General features: G+C 58.5%; 1 protein-coding gene across 1 annotated transcript in view; it reads right to left on the bottom strand.

Annotated features, from left to right (window-relative positions):
• Positions 1-3,385: 3,385 nt before the first annotated feature.
• AHDC1 (AT-hook DNA binding motif containing 1) overlaps positions 3,386-18,828 on the bottom strand; it is a 107,563-nt gene continuing 92,120 nt past the window's right edge. Inside the window, exons 4-6 of the mRNA XM_067543282.1 lie at positions 12,862-17,946; positions 10,131-10,829; positions 3,386-4,110 (exon numbers count right to left, since the gene is read on the bottom strand). Of these exons, the coding sequence (XP_067399383.1) occupies positions 12,905-17,946 (5,042 nt within the window). The 3' untranslated portion in view covers positions 3,386-4,110; positions 10,131-10,829; positions 12,862-12,904. The remainder of the gene's footprint in view (positions 4,111-10,130; positions 10,830-12,861; positions 17,947-18,828) is intronic.

Genomic DNA, 18,828 nt, shown 5'->3' with positions numbered 1-18,828 from the left:
ATTGCCTATTTCGCCGCTGATCCAACAGTTTAGTCAGTCTGAATAACACAGACGTCAGCTACAGGGAAGAGCCATTAAGCCTTGTAATGCCCTCCTTGGCCCGGCACTATATTCTCCCATCTAACTTTAAGTCCCAGGTCCTGCGGCTTCCCCCTCTTCCCCTGGGAGATTGTTCTACTGCCTCCCAGGCACCTCCCTCACTGCAAGACCCTGGTTTTTCCAGTTGACGCTTTCCTTCGCTCAATTCCACCGTTACTCCTCAATACGGTGTCGACTTAAAGCGAGGCTTCCGGAAGGAAAGTCAGCCAGGGAGAGAGGCGCAGCGTAGTCCGTAGCCTGTCTGCTACTCCTGCGGACCGTGCACCTTGCTATGATGGGTCAGGCCAGCGGCCACTCTGCTCTCATCTCCCGGCCCCAGCAGTGACCACTAAGGGCTGCTTTGGAGGAGAGTTGTCCCCTTATAGCGCCCCAGGCTGGATGTGCGAGTCTCTGCCGGGAGACACGTGCTCACTCATCACCTCCTTCCCTGTCCTGCAGCTGTCACCTCTCTCTGACAGCCCCGTCCACTGCTATTTGTCTCCCCTTCGCCCTCCTGCAAACTGCTTCTTCCCCTTCCGCACCAGGGTCAGGGCTTTAGCAGCGCTACTCCTGCCTTGCATCCACGCAAAGGCAGGGATCTGGGCCCATCTAGGCACCTGGTTGCTAGTACCGAAATGAACAAGGTACCTGTAGCCCTTTGCTGCATCAGGCCCCTCACCAGCTACGCTGGCCCGACGGAGCAGAGCTACTGGGGCTGAAAGCCAGATTGCCTGCCTTCCAGGCCCACTAGCCACGGCCATCCAGGCGGTAAGGAACAGCAGCTCAGTCTGGGCAACTCTTGCCGCTCTTCTCCACACATCTTGCATGGCCAACCTCAAGCATTCAGAAATCAGGCCCGCTCTCCCCCGCCCATCCAATCCTGCGGTTGAGTTAAAAATCATGTTTTTTTAAAAAAAACCAAATCAGACGCGGGGTTCCTGAGCTTTGCCTCCTGTCTCAGAGCATCACACCTGCAAGCTTTTCTCTGCATCGCCACGACTAGAAACTTACTTTCCCACCCAACGGAAGCCGAGATTCTCGTGTCACTCCACGACCCCAGGAGCTGGGACTTTAAGACAAAACGCCACATATCAGGAGAGCTGGCAACACAGCCCATCTGTAAACACGCTCGCTGGCAGCTGCCTCCTAACACTCATTGCTGGCCTTCCCCGCTGCAGTGCTGGGACAGTCCCGGCTGAGCCCTGACTCTCCCCATTTCTGCTTAGCCGTGGCGTGGCAGGTCCCCACCTTCCCACGGCTTTGGCTGCAGGAATCCAGCAGCCCCCGGCCGCCCCCATCGTATCCTGACATCTTTCCCTGCCTGTGCTGAGCCAGCACCAACCAACCCCCTGTTGGAACAGGGAGGATTTGAAAGTACAACACAACGGGGGCGAGGAGGGTGGGGAGGAAAGAGACAAAGCAGAAGCCATTGAGCGGATAAAGAGCAGGCCCCTTCCCCTGCCGGTGCCTTTGCAAAGCCAGGCCTGGTAACAAGCGAGGAATTCACCCCCACCACACGGCCCAGGCAACATTTAAGTCCCACAGCACGTTAAGTCCTGCTTCAGGCCTTTGGTGCGGCCACCTCTCCTACCCCACGCTCACAGCGGGGTCCGCGTCCCCTCCAGCGATTCAGCTGTCATACACGGGCAGCTTTCGCCTGGCAGAGCACAGCCCCGGAGCTCTTTGCTGAGCGCTCTGTTCACTGCCTGTTGGATTGTTTCAGAGCGCGAGGAGATTTCAGACTGGTTCCCCCCCCCAGCCCAACAGTGCACGCTTCGTGCCTCCCCGGCTCATCTAAGATTTGCTGAGCACAGGGTGGTAAAAATGCCCGTGTCCCGCCTGTACCAGGGTGGTTGCACCAGTGGCTGGAAAAAGGCTAAGACAGCTCCTAGCACACACACAGTGGCGCCCTGCAGGTTTGTCTACACTGCAGCTGGAAGGGAGCTTCCCAGCCCGGCTTGCCAGACGCACGCTAGCGGCGCTCCAGCCAGTGCGCTAAAAATCAGAGTGTGGATGTTGCGGCACTGGTGGAGGCTCGAGCTGGACACCGGAGCTCGGAGTCACCCCCCGCCCCCTCCCCCTGCACTCCATACAGCTATTAGCACAAGTCTGTCTATCCGGGCTGGGCGTGTAGACGTTACCCTGAGGCGGGCAGTGCAAAGCCCCAACCCTGACGGTGCCGCGTGCAAAACCTGGCACTGTGAATCACATTCACTTGGCTGCTGCCTGTCACTCAGGATGCTGGTTATTTCCAGCAGGCGGCTTTAAACTCCCATTAGCTCCGGATCTAGCCTCCTCAGCAACACCCCTCCCCCGCCAACACCCAAACCACCAGCTAATGCATAATCACAGTATCTCGCGCCATAGCAGCCAAGCCATTGCAGAGTTCCAGAACCCCCTTGCACACTGGGGGGGGGGGCGGGGGGGGGGACAGACTCCCTTAACCCCCCCAATCATCCTCTCCAACCCTTAACGGAAGCAAAAAAAAAGAAGCCTCGTCGCTCAATATATAGGTTTCTTTTAATATAAAAAAAGTGCCTATTAAAAATGCCTTCCTAAATACACCAAAAAAGACCAGTTGAGAGGGCAAGCGAAAGGGACTTTTGGGGTGGACGGGGGCAATGGAGTCAAGGTGGCCTTTTCAAAGAAATCATAAAGCAGGAGGAGCTCATGGTCTTTAATGAACGGATGCTCAGAGCAGGCGCGCCGCCTGAAAGTGACCAGGTTTCTGGTACATTCCATACAAGCACTGCGCGGTTTAGATCAGTAACGGACAACACAGGAGGGCGTTTTTTGTGGGTTTTTTTGTGTTTTTTTGTTGTTTTTGTTTTTTGCACAATCCACAAAGCTGTACATAGTTCCAAACCCTGGGAAAGGAAGGGGAGGCGGGATAAAGAGGGGGCAAAAATAAAAAGGTCACCCACCCACCCATACACACACGCACGCACACAAACACACACACACACACACACACACACACACCCTGAGCTCATCACAGGCGCAGCTGGGTAAGCGTGAAGGAAGGAATACTGGTGTAGCTAACAAGTGGCAAACAAGAACTCAAGACAACTCCTTCACCCAGCCCCGCAACCCCCCCCCCACCCCTGACGGTCCCCCACCAAGCAACCCTCCCTCCCCCACAAAGAGGGTGTGTGTCTTTTTAAAATCTTTTTTCTTCCTTTTTTTTTTTTGCTTTTTATACAAATTTGGATCTTTGGGTGTGTACTGCCAAAAAAAAAATCATCATCAATAATAATAAAAATAAAAATAAAGTCATAGTCATTGTCATTAAAAAAGGCAACTGAAACCCAAGGAACCCATGCTGAATTTGCACATCACAAAACCACAGCAGATGTACAGAATGCAATATACAAGACACAATTTATAATAAAACATTATATACAATAAATAGGTTATTGTTACTTTTTTTTGTCGATCGATCTGTAAATAAATTTTCTCAGTGCATACTGGTGGGTTTTTGCTTCTTTCTCCTGCATATTTGCCTCTCAACATATTTTTAATTATTTATTTTAATTTTTTTCTCCATGTGTGTGGGGTTTTTTGTTTTTGATTTTTTGTTGGGTTGGTTTTTTTTTTAAATTTTTCTTTTCTTCAAAAGTATATACAATTGCTGGTTTTGTGCAGGAAAAAAAAAAAAAGAAATCCCTCTGCTTCCAAACAGAGGTGAGACCGGGGTGGAGTGGGGGGCATCTCTGCTTCCAAAGAGAGAAGGATCGAGGAAGAAAGTTGAGGGGGAGGGGGGATTGGAGGAGAAGAGAGGCAGCTAACGCAGGGGTGGAGATCAGGAGGTTGAAAGGCGGGGCGATGTTTTTCACTCTTCTCTGGGATTGCGGTGCACGTGAATCCTTTGGGAGTAGGGAACGCTCTCTATCTCCCCACGCCCCTACCACAAAAAAAAAAAAAATTAAAAAAAAATCATCTGCCCAGAGCAGCTGGTGGATGACAGACTGTCCTGTAGTGAAATCATGGCTGGGAGGGGCAGGGCGGGGTCCTCGCATTTGTTTATATAAGCTGAAAAAGATAAACAAGAAAGGAAATTAATGTCACACACCCGCCTCCTCCCGTTCGCTCGTATGAAGCAGCCATTGGTGGTGGTGACACTCTGCATTCTCACCCCGGGGCCAGGGAGGGCTACGGCTCTGATCTGACGCCCACTGCAGTCAGTGGGGGGCTTGCCACTGGGGCAGGGCCTGGGTTTTTGTTCAAGCGCCGGGGAGGGGGGGAGGGAGGGGTGTTCATAAGTGGCAAAAGGTATTTAGGTGCCTAAGGACGCAGACCGGCGCCAGACTAACAGACGCTCAGATACTACGGCAAGAACCAGTACAGAATAACAGAAAGCGCCTAGGGGCCCAACTCCTCTGCATCTTTAGCTGTCTAAAGACCTTTGAAAATCTGGCCCCTGGCTGGGGTTCCGAGGCGCTACCTATTAGCATCTGTATTATGGTAATGCCCAGCGACCTCACTGCGCTAGGAGCTGTACGTACACTGAGGCCAGGTCCAGTTAACAGCACTCAGGCGTGTGAAAAATCCACCCTGCCCCGAGCGACATAGTTAAGCCGATCTAACCCCCCGAGCAGCACTAGAATTCTTCTGCCGGTCCAGCTACCGCCTCTCGGGGAGAAGGGTTACCCACGCAGATGGGAGAACCCCTCCTGCCACTGTAATGAGCGTCTACACTGAAGTGGCGCAGCATCGCAGCAGCAGCTGTAGCACATCAAATGCAGACGAGCCCAGAGTAAGAGACAGTCCCTGCTCCAAACCATTCATAGGCTAAATAAATCAGGCAAAGGGTGAGAGAACATACAGGTGCTAGGTGCTGGCCAGATGTTCTCTCTCTTTTACAGGGGGGGGAACTGGACACATGTGCAAGGTCCCCTAGGAAACCTGTGGCGGAGCCGGGAAGTGAAATCAGCCGCACCCTAGCCCAATGCCTGACCCGCAAGGCCCTCCTGCCTCTCTGCTGACATCACCGGGCATTGTGGCTGGACCTGGGATGGTACTGTACTCATCACCATTGCATGTATTCGCTCTGAGACTGGTTCAGCTCTCGTTTACTCTGGCGGAAGTCAGTGGAGTCACATGGGCGTCAAACCGGTGTCAGCGAGAGGGGATCAGGCCCAGTATAGCATAAATAGAGGCGTGGGAGCAGCCCAAAGCCTGAGCTAAACCCAGATTTTGATGCTGAGGTTCTGCTCGATGAGAGGCCCAGCTACCACGACACCATTTTGTCGTCGGCTGAGTGGCAGAACCATTGAACTTCGGGGTTCACGCTGCTCATGAAAAGTCTCTGTTTCCTGCTCAGAGGTGCATGCAACACTAACTTTGAGAATAATTGCACCATTACCAGCTGCAATCACACTAAGGTAAGATACAAATTCCCAGGACTCCCCGGCCTCCGCGTTCAGAGCATCAGCTGATCAGCTGGGGGTCAGGAAGGAGTTTTACCCATGGTACAGGATGGCAAAAGAGCACAAAGGGTAGATACTGCCTGCTACTGTCACAATCTATCTGCTAACAGCCACTGGCAGAGCGGGGCCTGACCAGGTCGGCCAAGGGTCTGGTTTTGGTTTGACATCCGTGAAAAGATCAAGGTTTGCCCAATTTCACAGCTCCAGATGGAACCCGGCTTGTTTCACACTGGGGGGGAGGAGGGGGGGAGCGCTGGGCAGGGTTGGGAAGTTCAGAGGCATTTTAACATCTCCATCAGCAAAACCTGTTGAAGCCCAAAGGGACCCAGGCCTGGCCCAAAGCAATGGGGAGAAGTGGAAGGTTTTCCCCGCACAGCCAGGTCATCTTCTCGGGAGCTGAGCTCCCAGCGGGGAGCCGGGCTGATCTGCAGCACCTGGTTGTGAACTGGGGCACCTATTCCGGGTGCCCTTGGGGCACACACAGGCACTTCCAGCGGGGGTGGGAGGGAATGGGTTCTGCAGCTTGGCCGCCCGGGGTGCCCAGTGTGGGAACCAGACCGGAAAGCCAGGCCAGCACTAAATCCAGTGTGCCAAACGGACACAGGAAATGCTGCAAGGGCCAGATTCCACTTCAGGTTCCGCTGGTGTAAATGCAGAGTGACGCCCCTGACGACAGCTGAATTGCTCCGGGTGGCTCCCGCGCCTTCAGAGCACCTCACAGCTTTGCTGAGCTGGACAAAGCCCAGCAAACTTCCGTTGAGCCTGGCGGGCCCAGCTGTGGAAGGCAGGAGAGAGCAGTGAGGAGGATCAAGAGGCATGAGGGCGTGGAGGGGTGCAAGGGCCTAACACTTCCGGTCAGCCTCTGGAGAAACGGAGCCACAGGCCGCCGAGGACGAACAGGAAGAGCTCAGGCCTGAGCCGAGATCAGTTGTCATAGCTACTGTGGGCAGCGGCTAAAATCACCGAGCTGCTGTGGAGGGATCCTAGGATGGCGTATACCAATGCGTGCTAGTCTTCGGGGCCTCACCTGCACCCAAAAGGTTCCTCCAGCCCCCAAGAGATGCAGTTGGTGCCTCGCCCGCCAGTCTCTAGCAGCCAGCCCCCGAGGGTTGGCCAGGCTGGCTGTCCTGGGGAGGTTTCCTCCTCTCCTCAGCCCGGTCTAAGGCGAGGGGCCACGTTCTGCTCCGCCAAAGCGACTCCGCTGAAACCAGCGGCGCTGCCCCGGGTCGACGCGCCACAGCAACCGCTGGATGGCAAAAGCCCAGGCAGCCTAGCCCGGGGCCAAAGCCTCTCTCACCGTGGCAGGCTCCACGGGGCCAGATCCTCTGCCGGCGGAAATCAGCGCCACCCCACCGGCTTCAGAGGAGCTCACCGCCGCCAAGGGAGCTGTGCTGGTCGGCGCCCATGGAGGGCGGGCGGGAATCTGAGCAGCTGAAAGACGCGCCATTAACTTTTCTGCAAAGCATCTTTCAGGGAGTCTCCAGTGTGCGGCTGGTCTGAGGGTCACTCTGCCGCCGGGCTGAGGCAGCCAGGCCTGGGCGCCACCCTCCTGAACATGCAGCCAGCTCCCGGCCCTGCAAAAACCCCCTCCACACTGCTCCTTCAGCCCTACCCCGCCCCAAGGGTCAGTCTCCCCTTCCATTTATTTTCCCTCTCCTGCAGAGGGCTGGTTTGGAACCAGGAGGCCGCGCCTGCTGTGGGGATGGGGCCTGGTGCTGGCACAGCAGGAGAGGAAGTGCCCACCACCGTGGAACACGAGATGGTGACAGTAACCCACGCCCACAGGCCCCACAGCCAGGCCCCCGAGCTCCAAACTCTCCAGCCTGCTGGTGAGTGGCACTGGACTGACCGTCCCAGAGACCGAGGGCTCCTACTTATCTACAGAGTGGGCACAGCCAGGGCAATGGCAATGCTGCTGCAGCCCTGCCCTGGAGAGGCGTGGGGGGGTCTTTCAGAGGCGCTCAGCACCTTGCAGGATCAGCCCATGGGCACGAGAGGCTGGAGGTTCGGTTGTGCTCAGCTGCAGATTTTCATACCAGCTGGGGAGGCAGCATGGGCGAGAAGATAAGGCACTGGGTTGGGAGTCAGGAGAACTTGGATTCTATTCTCTGCTCTGTCTTGGGTACATCACTTCTCCTCTCTTCCCCTTCCCTTCCCCCTTTGTCTACCCTGTCTATTTAGAATGTGAGTGCTTTGGGGCTGGGCCTGTCTCTCACTGGGGGAACGCACAGCGCCTAGCACAACGGAGGCCTTGATCTCAGCTGGGGCCTCCAGCAGTGACTATAACAACATTCGCTCAGTGCCCGGGAGGGGTATTCTCGGTGGGTGCTGGACGTTTCTGGAAATCTACCCATTGAATGAGGTGCCCACAGAGAAACTGAGCTGATCGGCACACCTGGCCCATCGCTGAGAAGGAGTTAAAACAAAAATGGAAAACGTCATCCCCCCTTCCGGTTAACGGCCTCACCTGAGCACCGAACGCGCCTCTGACACAGCAGCTCGGCTACGCTAATTCCACATCGATTGGTGGCTAACGGACAGCCCCTTCCCGACCTCAACACGCTAGGAGAAATAAGCCTGGCACGCAATTAGCAGCAAACCACCTAGGCGCTGACGGCTCAAACTGCCTCCGGACTAGGCCAGAGAACCCACAAGGCAGGGTTAGGACTCAGTGCCCAGGGAAATTCCTCCTGCGAGGTTCGGGTGGTCCCACACTCCATGGCAATGGGCAGGGAGGAGAGAACTAGCCACTATGACTACAAGAGATCTTTCTCGAGTGGTAACAGGGGTAATTTAGACCCCCTCATTTTCTATGAGTAGTCGGGATTCTGTTTTCCAATGTGCATGACTTTGTATTTATCGACACTGACACGCTGAAGTCAATGCGCAGATTCCCACTGACCGCAGTGGGCGCTGGACGGGGTGCAGACGCTGGTCACAAGAGGGTGAGTGGAGATGCAAGCCCGGATACCTGACTGGTCCTGGCAATAGGTGGTGGCCATTCAAACACGGGCTGAGCTGCAGAGCCCAGGAGGAATGGGGATGGCGCGTTACAGCCCGTCCTACTGACACCTGATTTAGGCACAAATCCAAAACCCAGCAGCCTCCTCCACTGACCAGCCCACGTGAGCTCAAGGTCTCCGGAGACAGGATCTGCCTACAGCAGCGGCCAGTGACTGATGCTTCAGGCAGGGCCATGGCCCTCCCAGCACCCAGACCCACAGTGCACCTGGTCAAGTATGGATGACAGGGGAGAATCCCTCCGATGGCCACCGAGTGATCAGTTTATGGCCCGGGTGAGATTCGCCTGCCCTCCCGTCAGCATGGACGGTCCCACTGCAGACACTGCCGTTCACCACATCATCCAGCCCCTTCCCCAATCCAGCCGGAACGGCCACCCTGCACTGCCTCTCCAGGAAGACACTTCCCCTGGCACAGACCGCCGGCCGCTCAAACTCCACCCTGGGGAAAGCATCATAGGGAGAGTGCTGTTAACCTTGCACTGCTACCCTGGGGCTGACAGAGCTGAAGGGGTCCCTGCTGGGGGACCACCAAGCTGTAACTCCCCCGTCCCCCCAATGCACTTTGGGAGGGTAAGATCTGGGGTGATGACTGCCCGCTGCACGGGGTAAAGTGGGAAGGAAAGGCCTCTTCCCCCTCTCCCGCTCGTGGAGGGTGGGGGAACCTCGCGTCCGTGCTTCTAACAGACCGGCCTCGCGCTGAGCAGGGACTGGGAACATTTCCCTCTCCCCACGGAGTCACATGCAAGCACAGACCCAGCCAGCGTGAGCCCCGCTGCGGGGGAAGGCTGCGGCAGCAGCCTCCCAGAACAGGGATGCTAAATGCAGATCTTGGCCCAGTCGGGCCATGCTGAAATCCGGGCGCCTGGAGGCATGCTCGGATCTTCCCATCTCACCAGCCCCACCGTGGTTAAGGGGGCCCTCGCCGGGCGGTGTTTGATGGGAGAGGAGAGCTAGGGGAAAGGATCCGGGCACACCCACCTCCTATCTCAGACGCCCAGGGCCAGGCCCTGCCCAGCTGCACGAGTGCAAACCAGCTCCACAAATCGAGCTCCACAATTTCCTGGGGAGCACGTAGGCTGCACAGTCCTTGCTGCGCCAGAGCCTCCCTTCCTCACCGCTCACAAGTTGCAACCAAACCCCCGGAGCCTGTCCACTTGGCTCGGCGTGCGGCAGATCGGGGCTGTGGTGCTAGGTTCAAGAGCGGACTACCTTTGCCGCATGGCTGGGTCTCTGGTGGGCCGCTGGCCTGTCCCCCAGCCCAGGAAGGACTAACAGCACGCCGGCGTCCAGGAAGGCCCTTCCTCCAGGGCACAGCTTTATCCTTCCGATACAAATCCCACAAAGTAACTCAACCAACCGGCTTCCCGATTCACGCAGGCTGCAGGGGCCTTCCCCTTCCTGCATCCACAGCTTAGCTCCCCCATCGATGGAGCCTTCCCAGCCCGCTCTGATAATGGCACAAAGCTGGCTGACCCCAGCCCCCTGGCCCTTAAAGTGTCAGTGTCAGTGCCTACCCCTAACACACACACAGCTCCTAGAAGCGGGTCTGGGGGCAGAAAAGACTAAGCGGGCAGAGGGGCGATCCTGCTCAGTTACTTACCAGACAATAGGCGTCTCCAAGATCCACTGGTGGAGTTTTAAAAATATATATAGGCCTATATGTACATATAGGGGTGTATATATATTTGGCTCTCCAAAAAAGAAAATCAAGCAACAAAAATACCCCCAAAAACAAACACACCGGGGAACAACAACAACAAAAAGAAACCCTCCAAAACAGCAAACGTGGCAGAAGAGGGGTCGTAGCCAAGTCCTCGGTCGGCATCTGTGAGTTTTTCATTCGAGTTCACAGATCTGATTTATTTTTGTAGAAAAACAAAACAAACAAACCAACAAAAAAACCCAGCCCCCCCCCCAGTCGCTGTCCCGATTTGTGTTCTGCTGCCTTCCGTCTGTCTGTCAGCTCACACACATGCAGGCGGGGGTGGGGAGGAGGTTGCTGCTGTCCGATTGTCTTTCTGCTAGAGGCTGTGGGGTGGGAGGTGGGGGGGACAAACGACAACAAGGCTTGGTCCAAAAATCACAGCCACGTTGTTCGTAGACGGAGCGAGTTTTTATTTTGAAAAAAAAAACCCAGGGGTTTTCTCTCTTCCTCTTCTCTGCTTTCTTTTTTTCCTTTTTTTTTTTTTTTGTTTTTTTGTTTTTTTGTTTTTTTTAGAAAAGCAAACAAACAGTTCTCGATCTCAGTTAAATACAGAACTTGAAAAGTGTTCCAGAAAAAGTGCTGGCTAAATTAGCTCTGAAAAAGAAAGAGACAGAATACTGGGGTGAGAAGAGGGCATTAAAAACACCGCCTATCCCCTTGGAGATCATTGACGATGGGCGTTTCGGTCCCACCTAGATGTCTCAGTGGAGATCAGACCCCATTGTGCTAGTGAGACACAGCCCCTGCTCCAAAGAGCATCCATAGTAACTCAAACAAAGGGCCTGTTTCCCGTTTACACTAAGGTCCCTTCACATGGCGCTGGAAGTGTAAAGAGGCCTTAAAGTCCATGGGAATGTAAAGTGCTCTTCCAGAGCAGCATAAAGAGGCCTTAGTATAAATGAGAACCAGGCTCACAGGATGGGAGAAATGAAATGCTATTAGCCCCATTTTACAGGTGGAGAAGGGAGGCCCAGAGCGACTGAGGCAATGAAACAAGGGGCCTGTTTTGCAAACGAGCTCAGAACTCTTTGGAAAATCGGGCTCCAAGCTACGCACTGAGCGCTGTGCATTTCGGGACATCCGGCGCCTAAATGGGAGCTGGGCTCCTTTGAAAATCTAGCCCATGGCCAGGCAGGTTGTCCGTGGCAGAGCCAGGCAAAGCCAGCTCTCCCAGGTCCCGCAAAGACAGACCCTCCCCTCTCTCTTCGGCTTTCCCCTGGCGTCAGTGGACTCAGTTACTCCTGATTTATATCTAAAGAGAGGAGGCCTACGTTAGAACAGAGTCTCCCTGTTCCAAACCATCTCGCTTCCCTGGCAGGGGAAAACCCAGCCCACACAGCTTCCTGACCTGGGGCCAACTCTTGCCTTCAGTTAGTTTATATCCATGAAGAGCAATTAATGCCAATGGGCCTTTTTCACCAAGCAGCAGCTGGGGACTGTCCATCAAGTCTATAGAACCTGGTTCCAGGCTATTTGCCAGGATGGATTACGCCTACTGGTCAATGGCCAATCGAATGACTGACTGTCCCCAGAAATACCCCTCGCCCCCTGTGCAATGCTCTGCCCTCCTGCCCCGGCAGCAGTCAGCTGGTGCCTGGAAGCGAGAGGCGGGATGATCTCAGCCTGCACAGCTATGCATTGTGAATAGGGCATGGAGCACGGCCTGGGTGCAAACAGATTTGCTGGGAAAGGGATCAAATAGCTCTGCGGTGCCATGGGAACTCTAAGCTTGGACCACTGGTTGGAGTGCTTAGGTAAAGCCTGTGTCAGGAGATGTAGCGAGCAGGTGCAGAGCGGGGCATGGCTCTCTTCTCTACCAGAGCCTGGACAGGATCATCAGAGCCTACTCGACTAAGCCTGGAGGGGCTGGACATTGAACGCACGTTGCAAACAAATCCACACGCCTCCTCGCAACCCAGGCAACGAGCAGGGCTGAACTAGAACCTAGGAGCCATCGGCTAAAATCGGCCAGCGAGGATGGCTGGCTCCGGACAGCACCTGGGCCCAAGTTTGGGGATCAGGATTTATCTCCACTGCAGCTGTAAGGGTGTCCTGATGCTTGTGCTTAGAGGGAGCCAGGATAGCCACTGGCTGGCAAATGCAGGGGGGCAGGATACCCAGATCCCAGTTACGGAAAGGTGGGACCAGCCAGTTATGTTCTGAAACCTACATGGTACCATCATGCTGGAGAGACAGTCCCTGCACGCTGCTCCTCCAGGGACGGGTCTCCTGCAGCTAGACGCACAGCGACACTAGCATCAGTGTGTCACCTCCCAGCTCGGGTAATGGGAGAGCAAGTGTGCGGGTGGGCGGGTGGCTGCGTGTGCACACGTGCGAGAGTCCCCGTGCACGTGCGTGCGCATAAATGAGAACAGGTGAGAAGCACAGGTTCCCCTCTGTGCATTCTAGCGGGACCCTGAGCCTGGCCCCTGAGCCTTTCTGGAGGGATCCACTCCCCGCCCGGGCTGAGCTCACACCCCCTTCCCATCCATTCATTGCCCCCCCTTTGTCCCGGGGGGCTTCCTGCTCCGTTCCTTTCACTGATCCTCGTCTCCTCCCGTTTTATCCTCCGCCATCAGTGCCCAGCTCAGTGGCTCCCCTCCCCCGGGCATGCCCCCGAACCTACCCTGTAACAAAACCTCGTTGTCCGGTTGGCACTTCAGATGACACTACAATGAGGTGACTGTAAAAGTGTCCTCGGCGTGTTGTTCTACCATTGGACCCAAAAACCCGCTCTTCTGGGCCGCGGCCATGACGGGGCGCCCTTGGGGCGGAAAGCTGGGATACCTGTAGTTGTCCTGCAGCTGTAGCATAGAGTCCCTCGGTACTGGGGAGATATTCAAGTCATTCATCAAGGGGCAAGCGTACGCCCCCCGGTGGTGAGGCCGGGCCATCTCGAGGGGCTCCTTCTCGCTCTTGGAGGTGTTGGCGTTGCTGGGGTTGGTCAGGTGGGGGTTGAGACAGGAGGCGTCAGCTCTCCCCATGAAGTCCGCCAGCATGCTGGCCCCGGCTTTGTTGTCGTAGGGGGGGCTCCTGGTGCTGGAGTTGGGCGAGTACCAGTAGCTGGGGTTTTTGCAGCTGGGGGAGTCGTAGTGGGGCTGAGGCATGGGGAGGTCTCGGCAGGCCATGTGGGTGGGGTGGGGTAGGCCGCTGCCCGGCATGCCGTGCTTGAGCGAGTCGCAGGCCGGCAGCTTGCGGATGTCGCTCGGCCGCAGGTCCTCCTTGAAGGCCAGGGTGGGGGAGCAATTGGGCGAGAAAGCTTTCTGCAAGCTGGCTTCGAACACAGTCTGCTGGGCCGGGGCAGCTAGCTGGTGCGGCAGGGCAGGGAAGTGTTTGCTCTCCAAGTCCGTCTGGCCCAGGCCGGGGGAGTCGCTCTGAAACCCTTGGACGAAGGTCCCGTCAGAAGGGGTGGAGGGGTTCATGGAGTAGGGCCCGGCGTAGTCACACGGCTCTCGCTCGCTGAGCCCGAAGCCCCGGGACTGGGAGGGGAGCGGGGACATGCTGCTATCGCCACTGTAATAGTCCAGCCCCAGGTCCGTGCTCTCTTGAAACAGCGCGTTGACCTGCTGGGCTTTGGTGGGGAACTTGGCCTTCCCTGTGCCCCTCTCCTTCTTGGAGGCGCAGGCCCCTCGGGAGCCCCGCGGTTGCCTGGGCCCCGTGCTCCTCTTGGAGGGATACACCGAGGACGAGGAGGAAGAGGAGGAGAAGTTCAGGTGGGTGGTGTCGAACATGTCCACCTTCTTCCGCCTTCCCCGCCCGGGCTTGGAGCTGCTGTGAAACAGGACGCTCTGGTTCCAGTTGTAACCCGGGGCCGAGGAGGACTCGTTCCAGTCCATCATGAGCTTCTCCAGGCTGGACAGGCTGGACTGGCCTTCACTGGACGAGGCCTCGCTGTTGGCCCTCCGGTACCCGGCTGGCTGGTTGAACTGGGTGCTGTCAGAGGAGGACTCTGAGAAGGTCTCCGAGACCGTCTGCTGCTTGGCCTTCTGGGGGGTGTAGTTGGAGATGTCCAGGATGACGTTGGGCTCGTTGATGTGGCACTCGAAGCCTGGGTTATAGAGCTGGCTGAAGGCCTCGGCGCTCCAGTCCAGCCCGCCGTAGCCTTGGCGGAAAGTCCACTGGGCCGCGCTGGGGAACTGTCGGCAGTTCTCGGGCGAGGGCTGGAAAGAAGCCGACCCCTTGGGGACCATGTAGCCGCCGGGGGACACGGTGCTGGCCCGGCTGTCGCACCTTAGAGGCGTGTGGGAGGAGCTGGAGAACTGGCCTGGCTCAGAGCTGTTGAAGAAGGAGGCCTTGCTGAGTGGCAAACTGGGCCCCACCGTCTGCGGGGCGTAGCCGGCACTGTGGCCGCTGCTGGGGGACGAAGGCAGGCTGTTCCCGCTGCCGTAGGCGAAGCTGCAGTCCTTGTTGCCGGGACAGTCTTGGGCAGTGGGGTACTGCTTCCCTGGCGGGAAGACGCTGGAGGGCGTCACGCTTTGCCCAGAGCTGAAGCTGCCGTACTGGGCGTAGCTGGCGGTGGCGGTGGGGTGGGCGGTGGGTGACCTGGAGACAGCCGAGGGCGGCACCAGTTTCTGGAAAGCGTCAGCCCCGCGGCACTCCGAGGCCGCCTGGGAGAGCCCGTAGCCGGCCGCCCTGCCGTGGGAGAACGACTGCCGGCTCGGCATGACCGTGTGGAAGGGCGCCTCGGTGGTGGCGGCCGGCGTGACTTTGGCACTCCTGCCTTGGTAGGAAGCCAGGCCCCGCTGGCTGGCCAGGGTGTTGGGTGGGGCCGTGTAGGTGGCCGAGGACTTCCGCGACTCGGACCGCGAGGCCGACAGGGCGAAGTCCAGCAGGTCCGAGGAGTCGTCCGAATCCAGCAGGGAGCGGAAGTAGCCGGTGAAGAGGTTGTGCCTCTCTTGGTTGACCTCGGTCTGGGAGGACGGGTTGCTTCCGGTGTAGAAGCCGGCCCGGCTGGAAGAGCTGGACTCCAGCGCCGAGGAGTGGAACGCCCTGGACTCTGCGCCTTGGTAGCTGCAGTTCCTGATGGCCTGGCTGGAGAGGTGGCCGTGGTGGGGCGCCCAGGGACTCTCCTTGTCCCCAGCCCACTCCGAGGCGCCGTCGCTGAAGCTCTGGCTGGGGTTCTGCTCTGGGAAGAGCACCCCGTTCTTGCGAGCTCGCCTCTTCCGCTTGGGCTTGCCCAGGGGGTCCGGTTCTGGCCGGCCCCTCTTGCGCGGGTGGACGGGGTTGGCGTGCATGGCCGCGGGGGCTTTCTTCTTCTTCCCGATACCCTCGAAGAAGTCGCTGAAGGAGCAGCGGGCTGAGCGGGCGGCATGGCCCCCTCCCCGGCCGCCGAAGCCGCCCGCCTTGCCCCCACGCCGGCGGAAGCCCTGCACCCTGTGCAGGAAGTGGGAGATGCTCTGGGTGTCGGGGGCCTGGTGGATGGACTCAGGCTCGCTGGGGGTCCAGCAGCGGGGTGGGGAGCAGCGCCCCGAGCATTGGTTCTGCCGGTTCAGGAAGGCCAGTTTGGCCAGCACATCCGAGTAGTCGGCCTTGCTGTCATTGGTGTCAGCGACGTAGGAGGGCTGGGGCGAGGCCAGCTTCTGCTTCCTCCTCCTCCTCTTCTTCACCTCCGGGGCGGGTTCCTTGGGCTTGCCCGGCCCCAGCATTAGGTTTTTGGGGGGCCTCCCCCTTTTGCGCTTCAGGATGATGGGCATCTCCCCCGGGGGGAAGACCACCACCACGTTGCGGCCGTTGTTCTTCATCTTCAGCAGCGGGGTAGGCTCTGTGGAGGCTTGGGCTGTCAGCTCCTTGCCCTCCAGGCTCAGGTTGCTGCTGAGGGAGGAGACCTTGTAGGTGGTTTTGTTCCGGCGGCCCAAGGAGACGGGGATCTTGGCCATCTTCACCACCATCCTGCGCACCCCACGGCACTTGCCCTTCTTGGCCTGCAGGGCGGCCTTCTGGGGGTCGTCAGCCTCTGGGGCAGGAGCCGCCAGCGGGACGGGCACGCTGCTGGGCTCCGCCGGCCCCGCTGCCACCTCTGCCGGCACGGCCAGGGGAAGGAGTCGGCTCTCGGTCGAGACCTCCGCCCTCCGTCCCCGCCCCGCCCGCCTCCGGCGACAGAGAATCTTTGGTTTGTCGGTTCTGCGCAGGGCGTATTTCCTGTGGTCGTCCCCGCCCCGCCCTGCGCCCCGTCCCGCGCAGGGGCCCCGCTTCACCACCTCCCCCAGCCGGCAGCTACTGAGGCGGGGGGGGAGCGGCTGGGATCCCAGGGGCTCAGCTGCCAGGAGCTGGGGCTGTGGCTCCAGCAACTTGGGCAGGGGCCCTAGAGACTGAGGATCCAGTAACTGGGCCTCGGGATCGAGCAGCTGGGCTTGGGAGTCTAAGAGCTGGGAGTCCAGTGATTCGGGCAGAGTGTCCAGGGCCTGGAGACCCAGCGGCTCCGACAGGGGCTCCAGGGACTGGAGCTCCAGAGACTCGGACAAAGGCTCTAGAGATTGGAGCCCCAGAGACTCGGACAAGGGCTCAAGGGACTGGAGCCCCAGCGACTCCGGCAGCGGCTCTAACGTCTGCAGCTCCAAGGGCTCCAGAGTCTGGGAATCGAGTAGCCGAGGCTGGGCCTCGAGAGCCTGAGAATCAAGTAACTGGGACTGGGAATCCAGCTCCTGGGCTGACAGCAACTGGGACTGGGAATCCAGCGACTGGGACGCCAGCAACTGGGCGGCGGGACAGGCCAAGGAGGCCAGTTCGCTCAGTATGTCGGCATCGGCCAGCTCGGAGTAATCCGTGGTGTCCGGCTCGGAGCAGCTGGCTTCGACAGCGGAGTTGCCGGGCGGCTGAGAAGCTGGGGCAGCGTTGCTCTGGCTTTCCAGCTGCTGGGGAATTTCCCTGCCCTCCTCCATCTCCTCCTCATAGGGGGCAGGGTGAGCCTGCCCGGGCGGCTCGGCTTTGGCGTTGCACTGCGCCCCCCTCTCCTCCGGGCTACGGATGAGGTTGGCCAGCGAGGCCGAGGAGAAGAAGCTGTACTGGAGATCTCGGTCCCCAGTGCTGGCCGGCGTCCGGCTCTCCTCGCCGGGGGCTGCGGGGCCGCTGAGACGCAGGCTGCCGCAGTCCAGGTGGACGCCGCTGTTCTTCAGGTCCTCGGAGAGCCGGCTGAGGTCCTTCATGATGTCGATCAGCTGCACCACCGGGTGGAGGTTGATCCTCCCATTGCCGCACTTGCTCTTCAGCAGCGAGACGATGCTGTCGATGTTGCAGCGGCCGGAGGCCAACGTGGCATTGGAGAAGGTCTTGGGGGCACGGTCGTGGGTGGCTGTCTCATCCAGGCCCCCCACCAGGATCCGGGGGTTGCTGGCACAGCCCAGAAGGTTGGCCGAGGAGAAGTCCTCTCCCTTGGTGGCACCAAGGGCGTGGAGGCTCTGGCACCTGTCGGCCGGGTCCCCATGGAGCAGCGAGCCGGACTGCTGCTCCCGGTCCAGCGCCGGGCACGAGCCCTCAGGGAAGCTCAGCACGCTGCAGGATAAGGCCTTCTCTGCTGGGCACGCTGCCGGCCTCTGCCCGGGATGCCCCGCCTGGTAGAACTTGGGCTCACGGACGTAGTCGGGTGAGCTGCGGATGGCGTTGGATGCCACCACTGGGCCCGGGGGCTTCACGCGCATCCTGAACTCCTCCTCCCCCGAGTGCCTCTTGGCGGAGCAGTTGCTGACATGGGTGTCGGGGAAGCTGATGCATGGACCTGAAACGGGCACAGAAGCAACAGTCAGGCTCTCACTGCAGGGCAGCCCTGGGCCAGCCCGCCTGGCACCCTGCGGGCTCCCAAGGAAGGGGTGAATGCCCCATGAAGCACGGTACAACGATGCCTCCTGCGGCAGTGGGGGGAGATCAGAACATACCCTGGCAGAGGGGACCTGAGCCCTCGTCACTTGGGTCCCATCTGCTGCAGAGACCACAGCTCCCTTGCTGAGCCACTGCAGCCTCTACCCGCCATGGCTGCCCAACCCACCCATCCCGCTGTGAGCAGCACAGCCCCTTCCTTGCTCACAGAAACGTAGGGCTGGAAGGGAAGGGACCCAGGACCCCTAGACTGTCCCTGCTGGTGTTTGTCCAAGCTGTTCTTAAAGCCCTCCCGTGACGGGGACTCCCCCAGCTCCCCAGGGAGCCTGCGTAACTACGCAGAGACTTGGAAAGATTTCCCTCATTGCTAAGCTAGATCTGCCTGGTGGCAAACTAAGCCGATTCCTTCTGGCCCCTCCTCGGCGGACGTGGAGAACAATCGATCCCTCCTAGAATCATAGAGGAGGGTTGGCAGGGAGCTCAGGAGGTATCTAGTCCAACCCCCTGCTCAAAGCAGGACCAACCCCAACTAAACCATCCCAGCCAGGGCTTTGTCAAGCCGCACCTTAAAGACCTCTAAGGATGGAGACTGCACCACCTCCCTAGGTAACCCATCCCAGTGCTTCACCACCCTCCTAAGGAAAAAGCTTTTCCTAATATCCAACCACAACCTCCCCCACTGCAACTTGAGACCGTTGCTCCTTGTTCTGTCATCTGCCATCACTGAGAACAGCCTAGCTCCATCCTCCCTGGAACCCCCTTCAGGTAGTTAAAGGCTGCTATC

Source organism: Emydura macquarii, unplaced genomic scaffold, assembly GCF_026122565.2.
Source record: "Emydura macquarii macquarii isolate MOO-44397 ecotype Brisbane River unplaced genomic scaffold, CSIRO-AGI_Emac_v2 contig_820, whole genome shotgun sequence".
Taxonomy (NCBI): domain Eukaryota; kingdom Metazoa; phylum Chordata; order Testudines; family Chelidae; genus Emydura; species Emydura macquarii.
This window is presented reverse-complemented; position numbering and strand designations above follow the sequence as displayed.